The sequence below is a fragment of the Nannospalax galili genome, unplaced genomic scaffold, assembly GCF_000622305.1.
Source record: "Nannospalax galili isolate Female #2095 unplaced genomic scaffold, S.galili_v1.0 scaffold1027, whole genome shotgun sequence".
Taxonomy (NCBI): domain Eukaryota; kingdom Metazoa; phylum Chordata; class Mammalia; order Rodentia; family Spalacidae; genus Nannospalax; species Nannospalax galili.
Genome location: NW_008355723.1, coordinates 134,697 through 147,507, shown reverse-complemented (window position 1 = coordinate 147,507; position 12,811 = coordinate 134,697). Strand labels below are relative to the sequence as shown.

At 39.3% G+C, this 12,811-nt stretch overlaps 1 protein-coding gene across 2 annotated transcripts in view; it reads left to right on the top strand.

Moving 5' to 3' along the window:
* Window positions 1–12,811, top strand: part of Tbc1d12 (TBC1 domain family member 12) — a 103,128-nt gene that overhangs the window by 61,332 nt on the left and 28,985 nt on the right. Inside the window, exons 4-5 of one of the 2 annotated variants that reach the window (XM_008853077.3) lie at window positions 7,595–7,677; window positions 11,439–11,556. In XM_008853077.3, the coding sequence (XP_008851299.1) occupies window positions 7,595–7,677; window positions 11,439–11,556 (201 nt within the window). The remainder of the gene's footprint in view (window positions 1–7,594; window positions 7,678–11,438; window positions 11,557–12,811) is intronic. The other variant, XM_029556129.1, reaches the window with a different exon arrangement.

Below are 12,811 nucleotides of genomic sequence, written 5' to 3'. Positions count from 1 at the left end.
GTCTTTTTGAGACAGGGTCTCCCTGTAGCCCCAGCTGTCCTGGAACTCACTATGTAGACCAGGCTGGCCTTGAACTCACAGAGATCCACTAGCCTCTGCCTCCTAAGTGCTGGGATTAAAGACGTGCACCACCACACATGGCTGTCCTGTCCTTTTTAATTGGCTTACTGAGTGTTTCATTTCAGCCTGAGTATTCCTCAATATTTCTAACTCTTTTCTGAATTCTTTCAGAAGTTTATCCCTATGTTCCTTCAGTTCTTTGATTTTTTTTGTGTTTTCTTTAAATTCACTGAATTCTTTTATCATGTTTATAATTGTTCTTTTGAGTTCCATGTCCTGCATTATCTCTAGGGGGTTCTCATTGTACTCCTCTAGAGGACTATTGGCATTTGGTAGGATATGTTATTTTGGTTTTTCGTGTTATTTTTTCTGTGTGATTTTGACATGTGAATTTCTTTTGTAGTTTCTGATTCTTGTGTGAGACTCAGGCCTTCAAGTTTAGGTCTCCTTCTTTTTGTGAACTTTATGTGTCTTTGTGGTTTACTTTTTGGGCATGAAAAGCTGGTTTGTCCAAGCTTCTGGTTCTCTCTTTTGATTTTATATTGGAGTGGCCAGATTGCATTTTTCCTCAGGAGTTCCTACAGAGGGCCAATTCAGATGAGGGTCAGATGTTTTCAGGCTTTCTCCTAAGGTCTGGATCTCTCCAGGAACGATTTTGGCCTCAGGAATTTGGGGATTGGACTGGCCTGGGAGCCTGGCCCAGGAAAGATGCTGGTCTAGGGCAGCTGGTGGCCATGCCATCCAGAGATGCAAAGGCAGATGGGGCGGGAATAGGCCCCAAGGACTCCTGGGGACTGCACTGAGGAGCTGGGTTGGTCTCAATACAAAGGATCCGGAAGAGTAAAGGTCAGCCCCTGAGTCCCAGAAAGAGGCTGGAGGGTGGTGCAGGCCCAGGGAAGCAGAGAGAGACGAGGGCGGGGCCAGGCTCAGAAGCATTGCTCCTGGGGCCCAGAGAAGGCATTATGTTGGTCTGGATGAAGAGGATCAGGAAGCAGTATTGGTTCCCCAGGTGTCTTGGGCCCCAAGACAAGGAATGGGGCAGGGAGGAGAGATTGGCGGGGGAGATAAGAGGGTGAATGAGGCTGGGGGAGTCAAGGCACAGAAGGTGCGATGTACTTATCCCGGAGAGATGCCTGCAGGTAGGAGAGAGGCCTGCGGGTAGGAGAGAGGCCTGTGGCCTTGTTATTTTTATTTTATGTGTATGCATGTATTGCCTGCATGTATGTAAGTGCACCCGTGACATGCAGTGCCCACGGAGGTCAGAAGAGGCTGTCAAATCCCCTGGAATTGGAGTTATAGACAATTGTTAGCTGTCATGTGGTACTGGATATGAACTAGGGTCTTCTGAAAGAACAACCAGTGTTCTTAACTGCTGAGCCATCTCATTCCTTTTTTTTTCGTCTTTTTGAGACAGGGTCTCCCTGTAGCCCCAGCTGTCCTAGAACTCACTCTGTAAACCAGGCTGGCCTTGAATTCACAAAGATCTGCCAGCCTCTGTCTCCCAAGTGCTGGGATTAAAGGCTTGTGCCATCATGCCCAGCTTCTCATTCCTTTTTTTAGTTGAATTTTTTAGAAAGATAATTTGTTTTTATTTTATTTTATGTGTATGAGTGTATTACCTGCATGTGTGTAAGTGTACCTGAGTCCTGCGGTGCTGCAGAGGTAAGAAGAGGGTGTCACATTCCCTTGGAGAACTGGAGTTAGGGATGGTTGTCAGCCACCGTGTGGATGCCGGGAATCAAACTTGGGTCTTCTGCAGGAGCTGCCAGTTCTCATAACCTCTCAGCCATCTCTCCTGCTGTAAGTTGATTTATTTTAAGAAATCTTATTAAGGGGCAGGAGAGATGGCTCAGCGGTTAAGACCACTGGACTGCTCTTCCAGAGGATCTGAGTTCAAATCCCAGCACCCACATGGTAGTTAACAACCATCTGTATCTCCAGTTCCAGGGGATCTAATGCCCTGTTCTGCCTTCTGTGGACATTGCACAACATGTATGCACTTACACACATGCAGGCATAAAACTCATACACATAAAATAAAAATAAATTTTTAAAAAGAAAGTTTTTTAGAAACTCAGTATTGGGAGCTGGGGTAGTGGCTCAACTGTTATCACAGCACTTGGGAGACTGAGGGAGAAGGATTGCCATGAGGTTAAGGCCAACCTGGCCTATATAGTGAGTGTCGAGTCAACCTAGAGTATAGAATAAAATTCCTGTCTCAACCTCTGTTTACCCATCCCCCCCACAACACACACATACAAATTAGTAATGAGAACATGTTAAAAGTTTCATTTCGAGCCAGGTGTGGTGGCACATGCCTTTAATCCCAGCACTTGGGAGGCAGAGGCAGGCGGGGCCCCGTGGTTTTAAATTCAGCCCGGGCTTCATAATGAGGTCCAGGAGAGCCGGGGGTACAGGGGGAGTTCTTCTTCAAAAGACCAAAAAAAAAAAAAAAAAAAAAAAAAAAAGAAAAAAAAAGTTTCATTTCACACTTACTGCCAGGTATATACATGAAGGAAATTCCAAGATCTCTCTTTTAGGTAGAATCATTTATAGGAAGGCAAGAGTGATTAGATAAGAAGATTTCATGAAAATCTTTAACTCCTAACTGTCAGCTTAATAGGTTGGTAACTTAAGTTTCCATCCTAAGCTTTTAAAATTCATCAGAGATTCATCAGAGGGGGTAGAGAGATGGCTCAGCGGTTAAGAACACTGTTTGTTCTTGCAGAAGACCTGGGTTTGAATCCCAGTACCCACATGGCGGCTAACAACTGTCTGTAACTCCAGTTCTAGTGGATCCGACAGCCTCTTCTGTCTTCCATGGGTATTGCATGACACAGGTGCACTTACCTACATGCAGGCAATACACACACACACACAAAATTTTTTTTAAATAATAGATAAAATATTTAAAATTCATCAGAAATAGATCACACTTTTTACCAAGAATATTATTTCTTTTCAGAGGGAGCATTTGACAGTGTCTTGGAAAAGCTTTTCTTTACATCTTACCCTTTTTTTGATTTTGTCTTTGGTCTTTTTGAGACAGGGTCTCCCTGTAGCCTTAGCTGGCCTGGAACTCCCTATGTAGACCAGGCTGGCCTCATCTCACAGCAGTCTGCCTGCCTCTGCTTCCCCAGTGCTGGATTAAAGGTGTGCGCCACCATGCCCGCATACCTTACTCTTTTGTATCTTGCATTATTCCTTTATGTCCTTGGTTATCGCCCTCACCTGGGTTTCTAGTCTTTATATGATTAGAATATATCTTTTTTAAATTTTCAAATTTTTAAAAATTATTTTACGTGTATGCATGTATTGCCTGCATGTAGGTAAGTGCACCTGTGTCGTGCAATGCCTGCAGAGGACAGAAGAGGCTGTCAGATCCCCTGGAACTGGAGTTACAGACAATTGTTAACTGCCATGTGGGTGCTGGGATTTGAACCCGGGTCTTCTGTAAGGACAGTGTTCTTATCTGCTGAGCCATCTCTCTAGCCCTGATTAGCATATATCTTTTATTCCAAGTCTTTATTGACTTCAATATTCAGTGATACTTTAAACTTAAAAAATATTTACTTTTATGTGTATGAATGTTTTGCCGGCATGTATGTAAGTGCACCACATGCGTGTCTGTTGTCTACAGAGGCCAAAAGAGGGCATATGATTCTCTGGACCTGGAGTTAAGGATGGGTGTTAGTCACCATGTGGGTACTGGGAATTACCCAGGTCCTCTGGAAGAGCAGCCAGTGCTCTTAACCACTGAGCTGTCTTTCTAGGCACCTAAGACTTCTGTTGCAACCTGTATAAACACTTTTTAAAATAATATAGCTTGAAATTGGCTTGAAGTACTCCAGTATACAAAACTTTATATGATCTCAGTCTGTCAGATTTATGTAAGCCACTGAAAAGGGACTTTTCTCTTTTTCATTCTATTGAATAATCTAAAATTAATATAGTAATTAATTACAATAAATACTGGAGCTTTTTCTCTATTTCTGTGTGTTTGGTTATCTAGAGATTAAATTTGATCTCTCTGATCTCTGTCTGTTCTACTCAACTCTGAGGTGCTATAATTAACAGATTTTTTAATCTTAAGATTTAAAAAATTTTATGTCTAAGTGTGTTTTGCCTGCATAGTGCCCATAAAGGGTATTGGATCTCCTGAAACTGGAGTACAGATGGTTGTGAGACACCATGTGTGTGCTGGGAACTGAACAGAGTCCTTTGTGATAGCAGCAAGTGTTCTTAACTATTGAGCCATCCCTCCAGCCTCTATTTATTTTTTTATATTGTTTATTATTTTTATGTGTGTGAGTGTATTGTCTGCATGTATCTAAGTGCACCCATGTTGTGAAATGCCCATGAAGTTCAGAAGAGGGCGTTGGATCCCTAGGAACTGGAGTTCAGGATGGTTAGCCGCGATGTGGGTGCTGGTAATCAAACCCACGTTCTCTGCAAGAGGAGCCAGTGTTCTTAACTGCTGAGCCATCTCTTCAGCCCTCCCCCAAACCTTTTTTCTTTTTAAAGACAGGATCAAACTATGTAGCCCTGGCTGACCTGGCACTTGTAATGTAGACTAAGCTGGCCTCAAACTCACAGAGATTCACCTACTTCTGCCTCCTGAGTACTGGGATTAAAGGTGTGTACTGCCATGCCTGACCAGCCTCTATCTTTTTAAATTTGGAGGGAACTTTTTTTGAAGAGAAGTGATTTATGTGAGTTCTATAATATTGTCATTACTACCAATGGTGTCTTTTAAAAGATGCTGGAATATGGGAGTATTTAATCACTCATTCTTCTTCAACCAGTTGAAAAATAGATATGGAAGAACTAAGGTAAATGAACCCTTCAGTATTACTGAAAGTAAATGAGATAGTAATTCAATGGTACAGTCTGAGTACTAACAGGTTCAAGTTAGCCTGTCTTACTCTTGAATCCAACTTACTGGTAATGCCACTTTTTTTTTTTTTTTTAAGCTGTGATACCATCTATGAGAGCTATACAGAAAGAGGTAGAATTTCCTCTTTCAGCATGGCATTGATTGTGGAAACTTCCTCCTCTATAGGTGAAAGTGGTAATGTGAGGAATTTCTCTCTAAAGGAAATCTGTGAACTGGTTCTACTTTTTAAACCTTTCTTAGTTTCCATAATTTATGGATGCATTGAGAGTCATTGGCTGCACAGGTTTTAAAAAATTGTTTTGTTTTGTTTTTGTTGAGACAGGGTGTCCCTGTAGCCCCAATTGTCCTGGAACTCGCTGTGTAGATCAGGCTGGTTTCAATCTCACAGAGTTCTGTCTGCCTCTGCCTTCCAAGTGAACTGGAGTTATAAATGGTTCTTAGCCACCATGTGAGTTCTGGGGACCGACCCCAGTCCTCTGCAAGAGCAGCAAGTGCTAACCCATCTCTCCAGCCCAATATTTTCTAATTATTTAAGACAAGACAGTAAACAGCCCCTCCTATTCCATTATGACCTGAGCAGAAGTCTTCAGCTTAATTCCTCTTTGCTGCAGTCTACTTGAATAATCTGGTTAACTTGAAAAGAGGAGGTAGTCAAACACATTATTTAAACATTTGACACATAGCTTAATTTTTATTATTACTATGTGTATGCAAAATTCCTTGCAGGTGCATATGTGCCACAGCACAGGTTTGGAGGTCAGAGGAGAACTTTCAGGACTCAGTTCTCTCTCCATAGTGGGTTCTAGGGATCAAACTCAAGTTGTCAGGCTTATATAACAAGTACTTTTAACCCACTGAACCATCTCCAGCTCTACAAATTTATTTCTTTTTACATTTCATCCATCTAAATCATTGACTCTGTAAAGTCATTGATTGAATAAAACAAAATATATGTTAAGGATGAATTGATTATCAAATTTATAGGGATAATGTTACTTTAAAATTCTAAGAGGAAAGCAGTTTGATAACTTCTTACAAAGAAATATGTGTAGTTATCAATGACCCAAGAATTCTACTTTCCACCATCCCTCAAGAGAAATGAAAATAGATGCCCAAGGACTTGACATTGCTATTTATGGGAGCTTTATTCATAAAAGCTCCAAACTGGAAATAACACATGTCCGTCTGTATTGAACACTTCTCAGCAGATAAAAGGAAAGCATTACTAATAAATACATTATTGATAAATTTCAAATCAGACTGAATAACAATTAGATTTAGAGCCAAGCATGGTATCATGTGCCTGTAATGCTAGTGCTCAGGAGGCTGAGGCAAGGGGACTGGAGAGATGGCTAAGCAGTTAAAACACTGGCTGCTCTTGCAGAGGACCCAGGTTCGGTTCCCAGCACCTTCATGGTGGCTAACAACAGTCCTTAACTCTGTTGTTTTTGACTGGCTTGGAACTTGCTGTATAGACCAGGTTGACCTCAAATTCACAGAAATCTGCCTGCCAAGTGCTGGAATTAAAGACATGCACCACCACACCTGGCTTAAACTTTTAAAAAATGATATTATTTTATGTGTATGAGCATTTGCCTGCATTTATATATGTGTACCATGTATATTCCTAGGGCCCTCAGATGCCAGAAGAAGCTTTTGAGTCCCCTGGAACTGGAGTTACAGGCAGTTTTGAGCTATCATGGAGGCATTAGGAACTGAAATATTCTTAAAGTGTATATTCTTTTAATTGTATATATGTTATTCTTCAAAAGAGTTTATTAAAAAGGAAAACTAGGAAGTGGTTTAACAATCTAAAGAGCATAATACCAGAAATGTTTAAATATATAAACATAAACATATTTAAATATATAAACATAAGCCAGCCAGGTGGCTCAGCATGTAAAGGCACTTACCATGAAGACTGAGGTCCTGAATTCCATCCCTGGGACCCCCGTGGTAGAAGAGGAGAACCAGCTCCCACAAGTTGCCTCTCATTCCCATGCTGTCAGGCACACACACATACACAGAGACAAATCAGTGCCATAGAATTGTTATAAAATAAATATATGTTTAAATATATAAACATGAAATATAAATGTATATATACTATATTAGTTACTTTTCTGTTGGTGTGATAAACACTATGACCAAGGCAACTTATAGAAGGAAGTGTTTATTCGGCTTACGGTTCCAGAGCAATCATGGTGGGGATGCATGGTGGAAGGAAGTGGCTAGAGCAGAAAGCTGAGGGCTCACATCTTTAAGGAGGCACAGGAAGCAGAGGGAAACACTGGAAATGGGGTAAGACTTACTGAACTCTCAAAGCCTGACCCCGTGACGAGCTTCCTCCAGGAAGGTCACACCTGCTAAACTTCCACAGTGCCACCAACTAGAGATAAAGTGTTCAAATACTTGGAACCTCTGGGGGAGATTCTCAGTCAAGCAACTATACACATAGAATAATTATTAGGAATCTGAATTCTGATTTTGTTTTAAAATGTAACTTATTTTTAGCTTTTCATTTCTAGTTTATATGAAATAAGGTTAGGTTAGAAATTCTTTGCATCTAGTTCTGAGAAAGTAATAAATTTAAGAGTTAATATTTTTAAATTGGCCTTACATTTTTTTTTCCCCCAGAAATCTTCCTGCTAAATCTGTGGAAGAAGCTTTACGTCACCGACAAGAATATGATGAGATGGTGGCTGAGGCTAAAAAACGAGGTATAAAATTTAACTTCAAATGGTATAATTTGTTGGTTTATATATATATATATGGAGAGAGAGAGAGAGAGAGAGAGAGAGAGAGAGAGAGAGAGAGAAAGGCAGTCTCCCTGTAGTCCCAGCTAGCCTGGAACTTGCTATATAGACCAGCTTGGCCTCCATCCCACAGAGATCCACCTGCCTTTACCTCCTGAGTGTTGGGATTAAAGGCATGTGCCGCCATACCCAACCCATTTTCTGGTCTTTAACAGTTTAATATTATTAGGAAGATAGTTAAATCATCAAATCTGTCTTCAAGGTGATACTGAATTCTTAATTTTCTCTAGTATTTTATAATTATTTTTATAATTTTATAATATAAAAATGAAATTATATATTTGGGTTTTTAAAAAAAAATTTATTTTATGTGTATGAGTGTTATGCCTGCATGTGCACCCGTGTTGTGCAGTGCCCTCGGAGGACAGAAGAGGCTGTCGGATCCCCTGGAACTGGAGTTATGGACAATTGTTAGCTGCCATGTGGGTGCTGGGATCCGAACCTAGGTCTTCTGCAAGAACAGTCAGTGTTCTCAACGGCTGAGCCAACTCTCCAGCCTGAAATTATATATTTTTTAAAATTAGGTTTGGTTTGGCTTTTTTTTTGGGGGGGGGGTCTTTGGTTCTTTTTGAGACAGGGTCCCCTTATAGCCCCAGCTGGCCTGGAACTCACTTTGTAGACCAGGCTGGCCTTGATCTCACAGAGAGCCACCTGCCTCTGCCTCCCAAGTGCTGGGACTGAAGGTGTGCGCCACCACGCCCAGCTCATCTTTAATATTTTTTTTATGTAGGGTCTTAACTCTGCAGCCCACATTGGCTTGAATTAAGTTTGTAGCCCAGGCCTCAGCCTCCCATATTCTGGGATTACAGGTGTGAGTTACCATGTCTGGATTTTTTTTTTTTTCAGGAGGAAATAAAAGTGTCATACCAGGATGATAGATTCTTTTTGTAAGAACTTTGGCAGAACTAGTGTGAAGAGAAAGACAGCAGACTGCTGTGAGGGGCTCCAAGTTAGTTACAGAACCTGGACTGTTACCACCTTAATTTATAATTAAAGATATTTATGAACTTTTCCCTGTGTTTCATTTTTATCATGTTTAGACTTTAGACATTTTATATTTTAATAGTTTTTATGCAATAACAAGATAACTTCTCATACTACTATGAGAATATGTTTGAAGCTAATATTTGCTTTTGCGATTAATAAAGTCTCTAAAATCTCAATTCTATCACATGGTTATGTGCATAAAAATATATATTCTCATGAGCACAAAGTTCACATATTTATTCATTTATTTTCTCCAGCTCCTCTCAATCCCCAGTATATATAAGGGTTCTTTAACAGTATGTGCTGATTGCCAGGTGTGGTAGTACATGCCTTTAAACCTAGCACTTGGGAGGCAGAGGCGGCGAGATCTCTGTGAGTCGAGGCCAGCCTGGTCTACAGAGCGAGTTCCAGGCCAGCTGGGGCTACAGGGAGACCCTGTCTCAAAAAGACCAAAAAAACCCAGTATGTGCTGACCATCATTAGTTCAGGATAAATATGCATTAAAATGCATACTTTAAAATATATATATTTAAGACATAACTTACTGACATCTTTTTCTTTAATGTAAGTAAATAAATATGTAATAATACACAGTTCTGCTTTGCATTACTGTTTGGGAAGCAAAGTTGTTTCTTTAATCTTAGAATAAATTTAAGCTATGTAAGCCCCGTTATATTCTAAAATGCCTAATTATTTGAACATTGGTTGGGTTATTTTTCATATATAGACTATAAAATATTTCTAACAAACCCAGTAAGTTTTCATTGACTCTTAACTTTACTATTTGATTAATATTTATTGATAAAAAAGTAAAAAAAAGTTATTGGTAAGTGGATGATTCTAAAACTTGGTATAATAGAAGTAATATTAAATTGAGAAATCAGAAGGCATGGTTTTAATCCAATTTTATACTACCTCTGGTTGTGATACCCTGAATAGACCTGTTGTATATCTTTGTTTATAAAGTTGGAAGTAGGTTGATTAGGTTAGTTTTTCAGACTCACTTTTAATGTACTTTTTTTTTTAATTTATTTTTATTTTGTGTGTAGGAGTGTTACACCTGCATGTGTGTAAGTGCGTCTGTGTCATGCAGTCCTTGTGGAGGATGGAAGAGGGTGTGGGATCCCCTGGAACTGGAGTTATGGATGGCTGTCAGCTGCCACATAGGTGCTGGAACTTGAACCTGGGTCTTCTGTAAGAACAACCAGTGTTCTTAACTGTTGAGCCATCTCTCCAGCCCTAATAATATGCTTTTCTTAAAATAGTGGAACCTTTTCCTAACACACTTTACATAGAATCTGAATATATACAGCATGACTGTGGAGCTGGTACTTGGCTTCCTCCTTGCCCCTCAGATAGTTCCTAGGCACAAATTAAACACAATTTGAAGATAGTTTGGCTAGCTGATCTCCTACAAGTCTTTACTGGTTGTAAAATTTTATGTAAAAAGGACTTATTTACTAATAGTGCCATTGGAAAAATCAATTTTTAATGTTATATTGTTTATGTTAGGAGAGTCATAAATCTTGTGTATGAAAAATGGCTCTTGGGGGCTGGAGAGATGATGGCTCAGTGGTTAAGAACACTGGTTATTCTTGCAGAAGACCCGGGTTTGAATCCCAGCACCCACATGGCAGCTAACAACTGTCTGTTACTCCAGTTCTAGGGGATCTGAGAGCCTCTACTTCTGTCCTCCATGGGCATTGCACAACATGGGTGCACTTACCTACATACAGGCAATACACCCATACACATAAAATAAAAATAATAAATAAATAAAAATATTTTTTTTAAAAAGAAAAATGGCTCTTGGTTAGTTGCTTGCAAGTTGTGTGTGTGTGTGTGTAGTTAATTCATTAACATATTTTAATTCAGATATAAGTAAACAGAGGCAGGAGGATTGAAGTAATCTTGAGGCTAACCAGATCTACATAATGAATTTCAGGCCAGCCAGGGCTACACAGTGAGACCCTGTCTCAATAAGCCAAAAAGAGGCCAGGTATATTGGAACACACACTTTTCACCCAGCACCCTGGAAGCAGAGACAGACAGACCTGTGAGTTTGATGCCAGCCCGGTCTAAGTAGGGAGTTCCAGTGGTGAGACCCTATCTCAAAAAAGGGGGTAGGTAAATCCTGGAGCTGTAACTCAGTTGGTAGAGTGCCTGACAAGCATAGAAAAAGCCCAGGACTAGCCCAGGACTGCATAAATCAAGCATGGTGGTACACACCTATAATCCTACCACTTTGGAGGTAGAGTCAGGTGGTTCAGGAGTTCAGGGTCATCCTCAGCTACACAGCAAGTTGAGGCTAGTTTGGACTACATAAGACATTGTCTCAAAAACTAAAATTAACTAAGGAATATAAAGAAAAAGAAAGAGCTGGAAAAGGTAGGCCGTATAGGCAGCCTTGCTGAATCCTATTTGGATTTAAAGAGACACAGAGAGAAGTGAGATAATTTATTGAAATCATTTTAGTGTACCTTATTCCATTACTTTTGTGGTATAGGAGATATTAAAATTTTGTTAATCAAGGTCTTGATTTACCTTTTTTTCTCTATTATCAGAAGATTCTTTTTGAAGAAGTCTGTTTTATAGAGTTAGGTACAAAAGGAAGGCAAAAGCAAGGGGTCTTGATCTAGTTAATTTATATTGAAATAATTCTTACTTGTTTAAAACAGAAATTAAAGAAGCACATAAAAGAAAAAGAATAATGAAAGAACGATTTAAACAGGAAGAAAACATTGCAAGTGCAATGGTAATTTGGATCAATGAAATACTGCCCAATTGGGAAGTAATGTAAGTAAGCAGATTCTTCCAGAAGTTTAGCTTGTCTCCAAATATTTCAACTTTTCCAGTTCTATATTTTTATTACTTCCAGCATGTATCTTATGCTGTAGCTAAATTATACTATTAACCATTGCCTGAAAATCTCCATGTTTATTTCTATGCCTATGCTTTCACAATTTCTGTCTATAATACATACTTCTCTTACTGACCATCCTCTGTGCCTGTCAAAATCTTACCTTTGAAACCCATCTGAAATACAAGTTAATTCATGATACTTTTGGTCTTATCAGTTATCATCTTTTCTTAATTCTAATATGTCACTAATTGTAAAAGATTCACTATTGAAAGAACTCATTAAATACAAACATACATTATAAAGTATATCAGTTGTTAAATACAGTGTTTCTAAAGCTGAGTGTGATGATTCATGCCTATTAAATCCAGCACTCTGTGGAGGCTGAGACAGGAGGACTGCCCTGAGTTCAAGGCCAGCCTGGACATCATAGTGAGTCACAGGCTAGCCAGAACTACATAGTGTGACTCTGTAGATAAATAAATAAGGAAGAAAAGAAAAAAAAAGTATTTTAAAATGCCTCTCTTAACAAAGAAAAGATATTATATGATCTTTCCCCTGTAAATGCCTTGTCATCATACTCTGAGACTAATATACCTGCTACATATTTTGTCTCTTCTTTTTTTATAACAATTTTGCACATGATTTATAATCTTCCCTCTACCAAAAGGTTGAGACTATCTTCTACAATGCCTTGTGTAGGCTGTTCATTGACAATTCGTTGAATATTGGAAATGTGACAGACACAGTAGTCCCCTGATCCACAGTCTCACTTTGTGAGGTTTCAGTTTTCTGTGGTAAACCGAGGTCTGAAAGTGGAAAAATAACTAATTTTAATAATAGAAAATTCTAGAAATAAAAATTCAGAAGTTTAAAATTGTGTACCATTTCGACAAGCAGGATGAAATCTTATACTCCACTGCTTTGTCCTGGTCTTGAATCATCTTTTTGTCTAACATCTCCTGCTGTACACATGACTGCCCATTAATCCTTCAGAAGCATTTCAGCCATCAGAACTGCTGTCATATATTGCAGTTCTGCTATTAAGAAGAGTAGGGATTCTGCAATCCAGATATGTCAAAGAGACTCTATAAAGTACTTCCTTCAAGTAAAAAGGTAAAATTACCCCTAAGATATTTTTAGAGACAGAGTGTTTTGCATAGCACTTATTACAATATATATAGCCTTTAA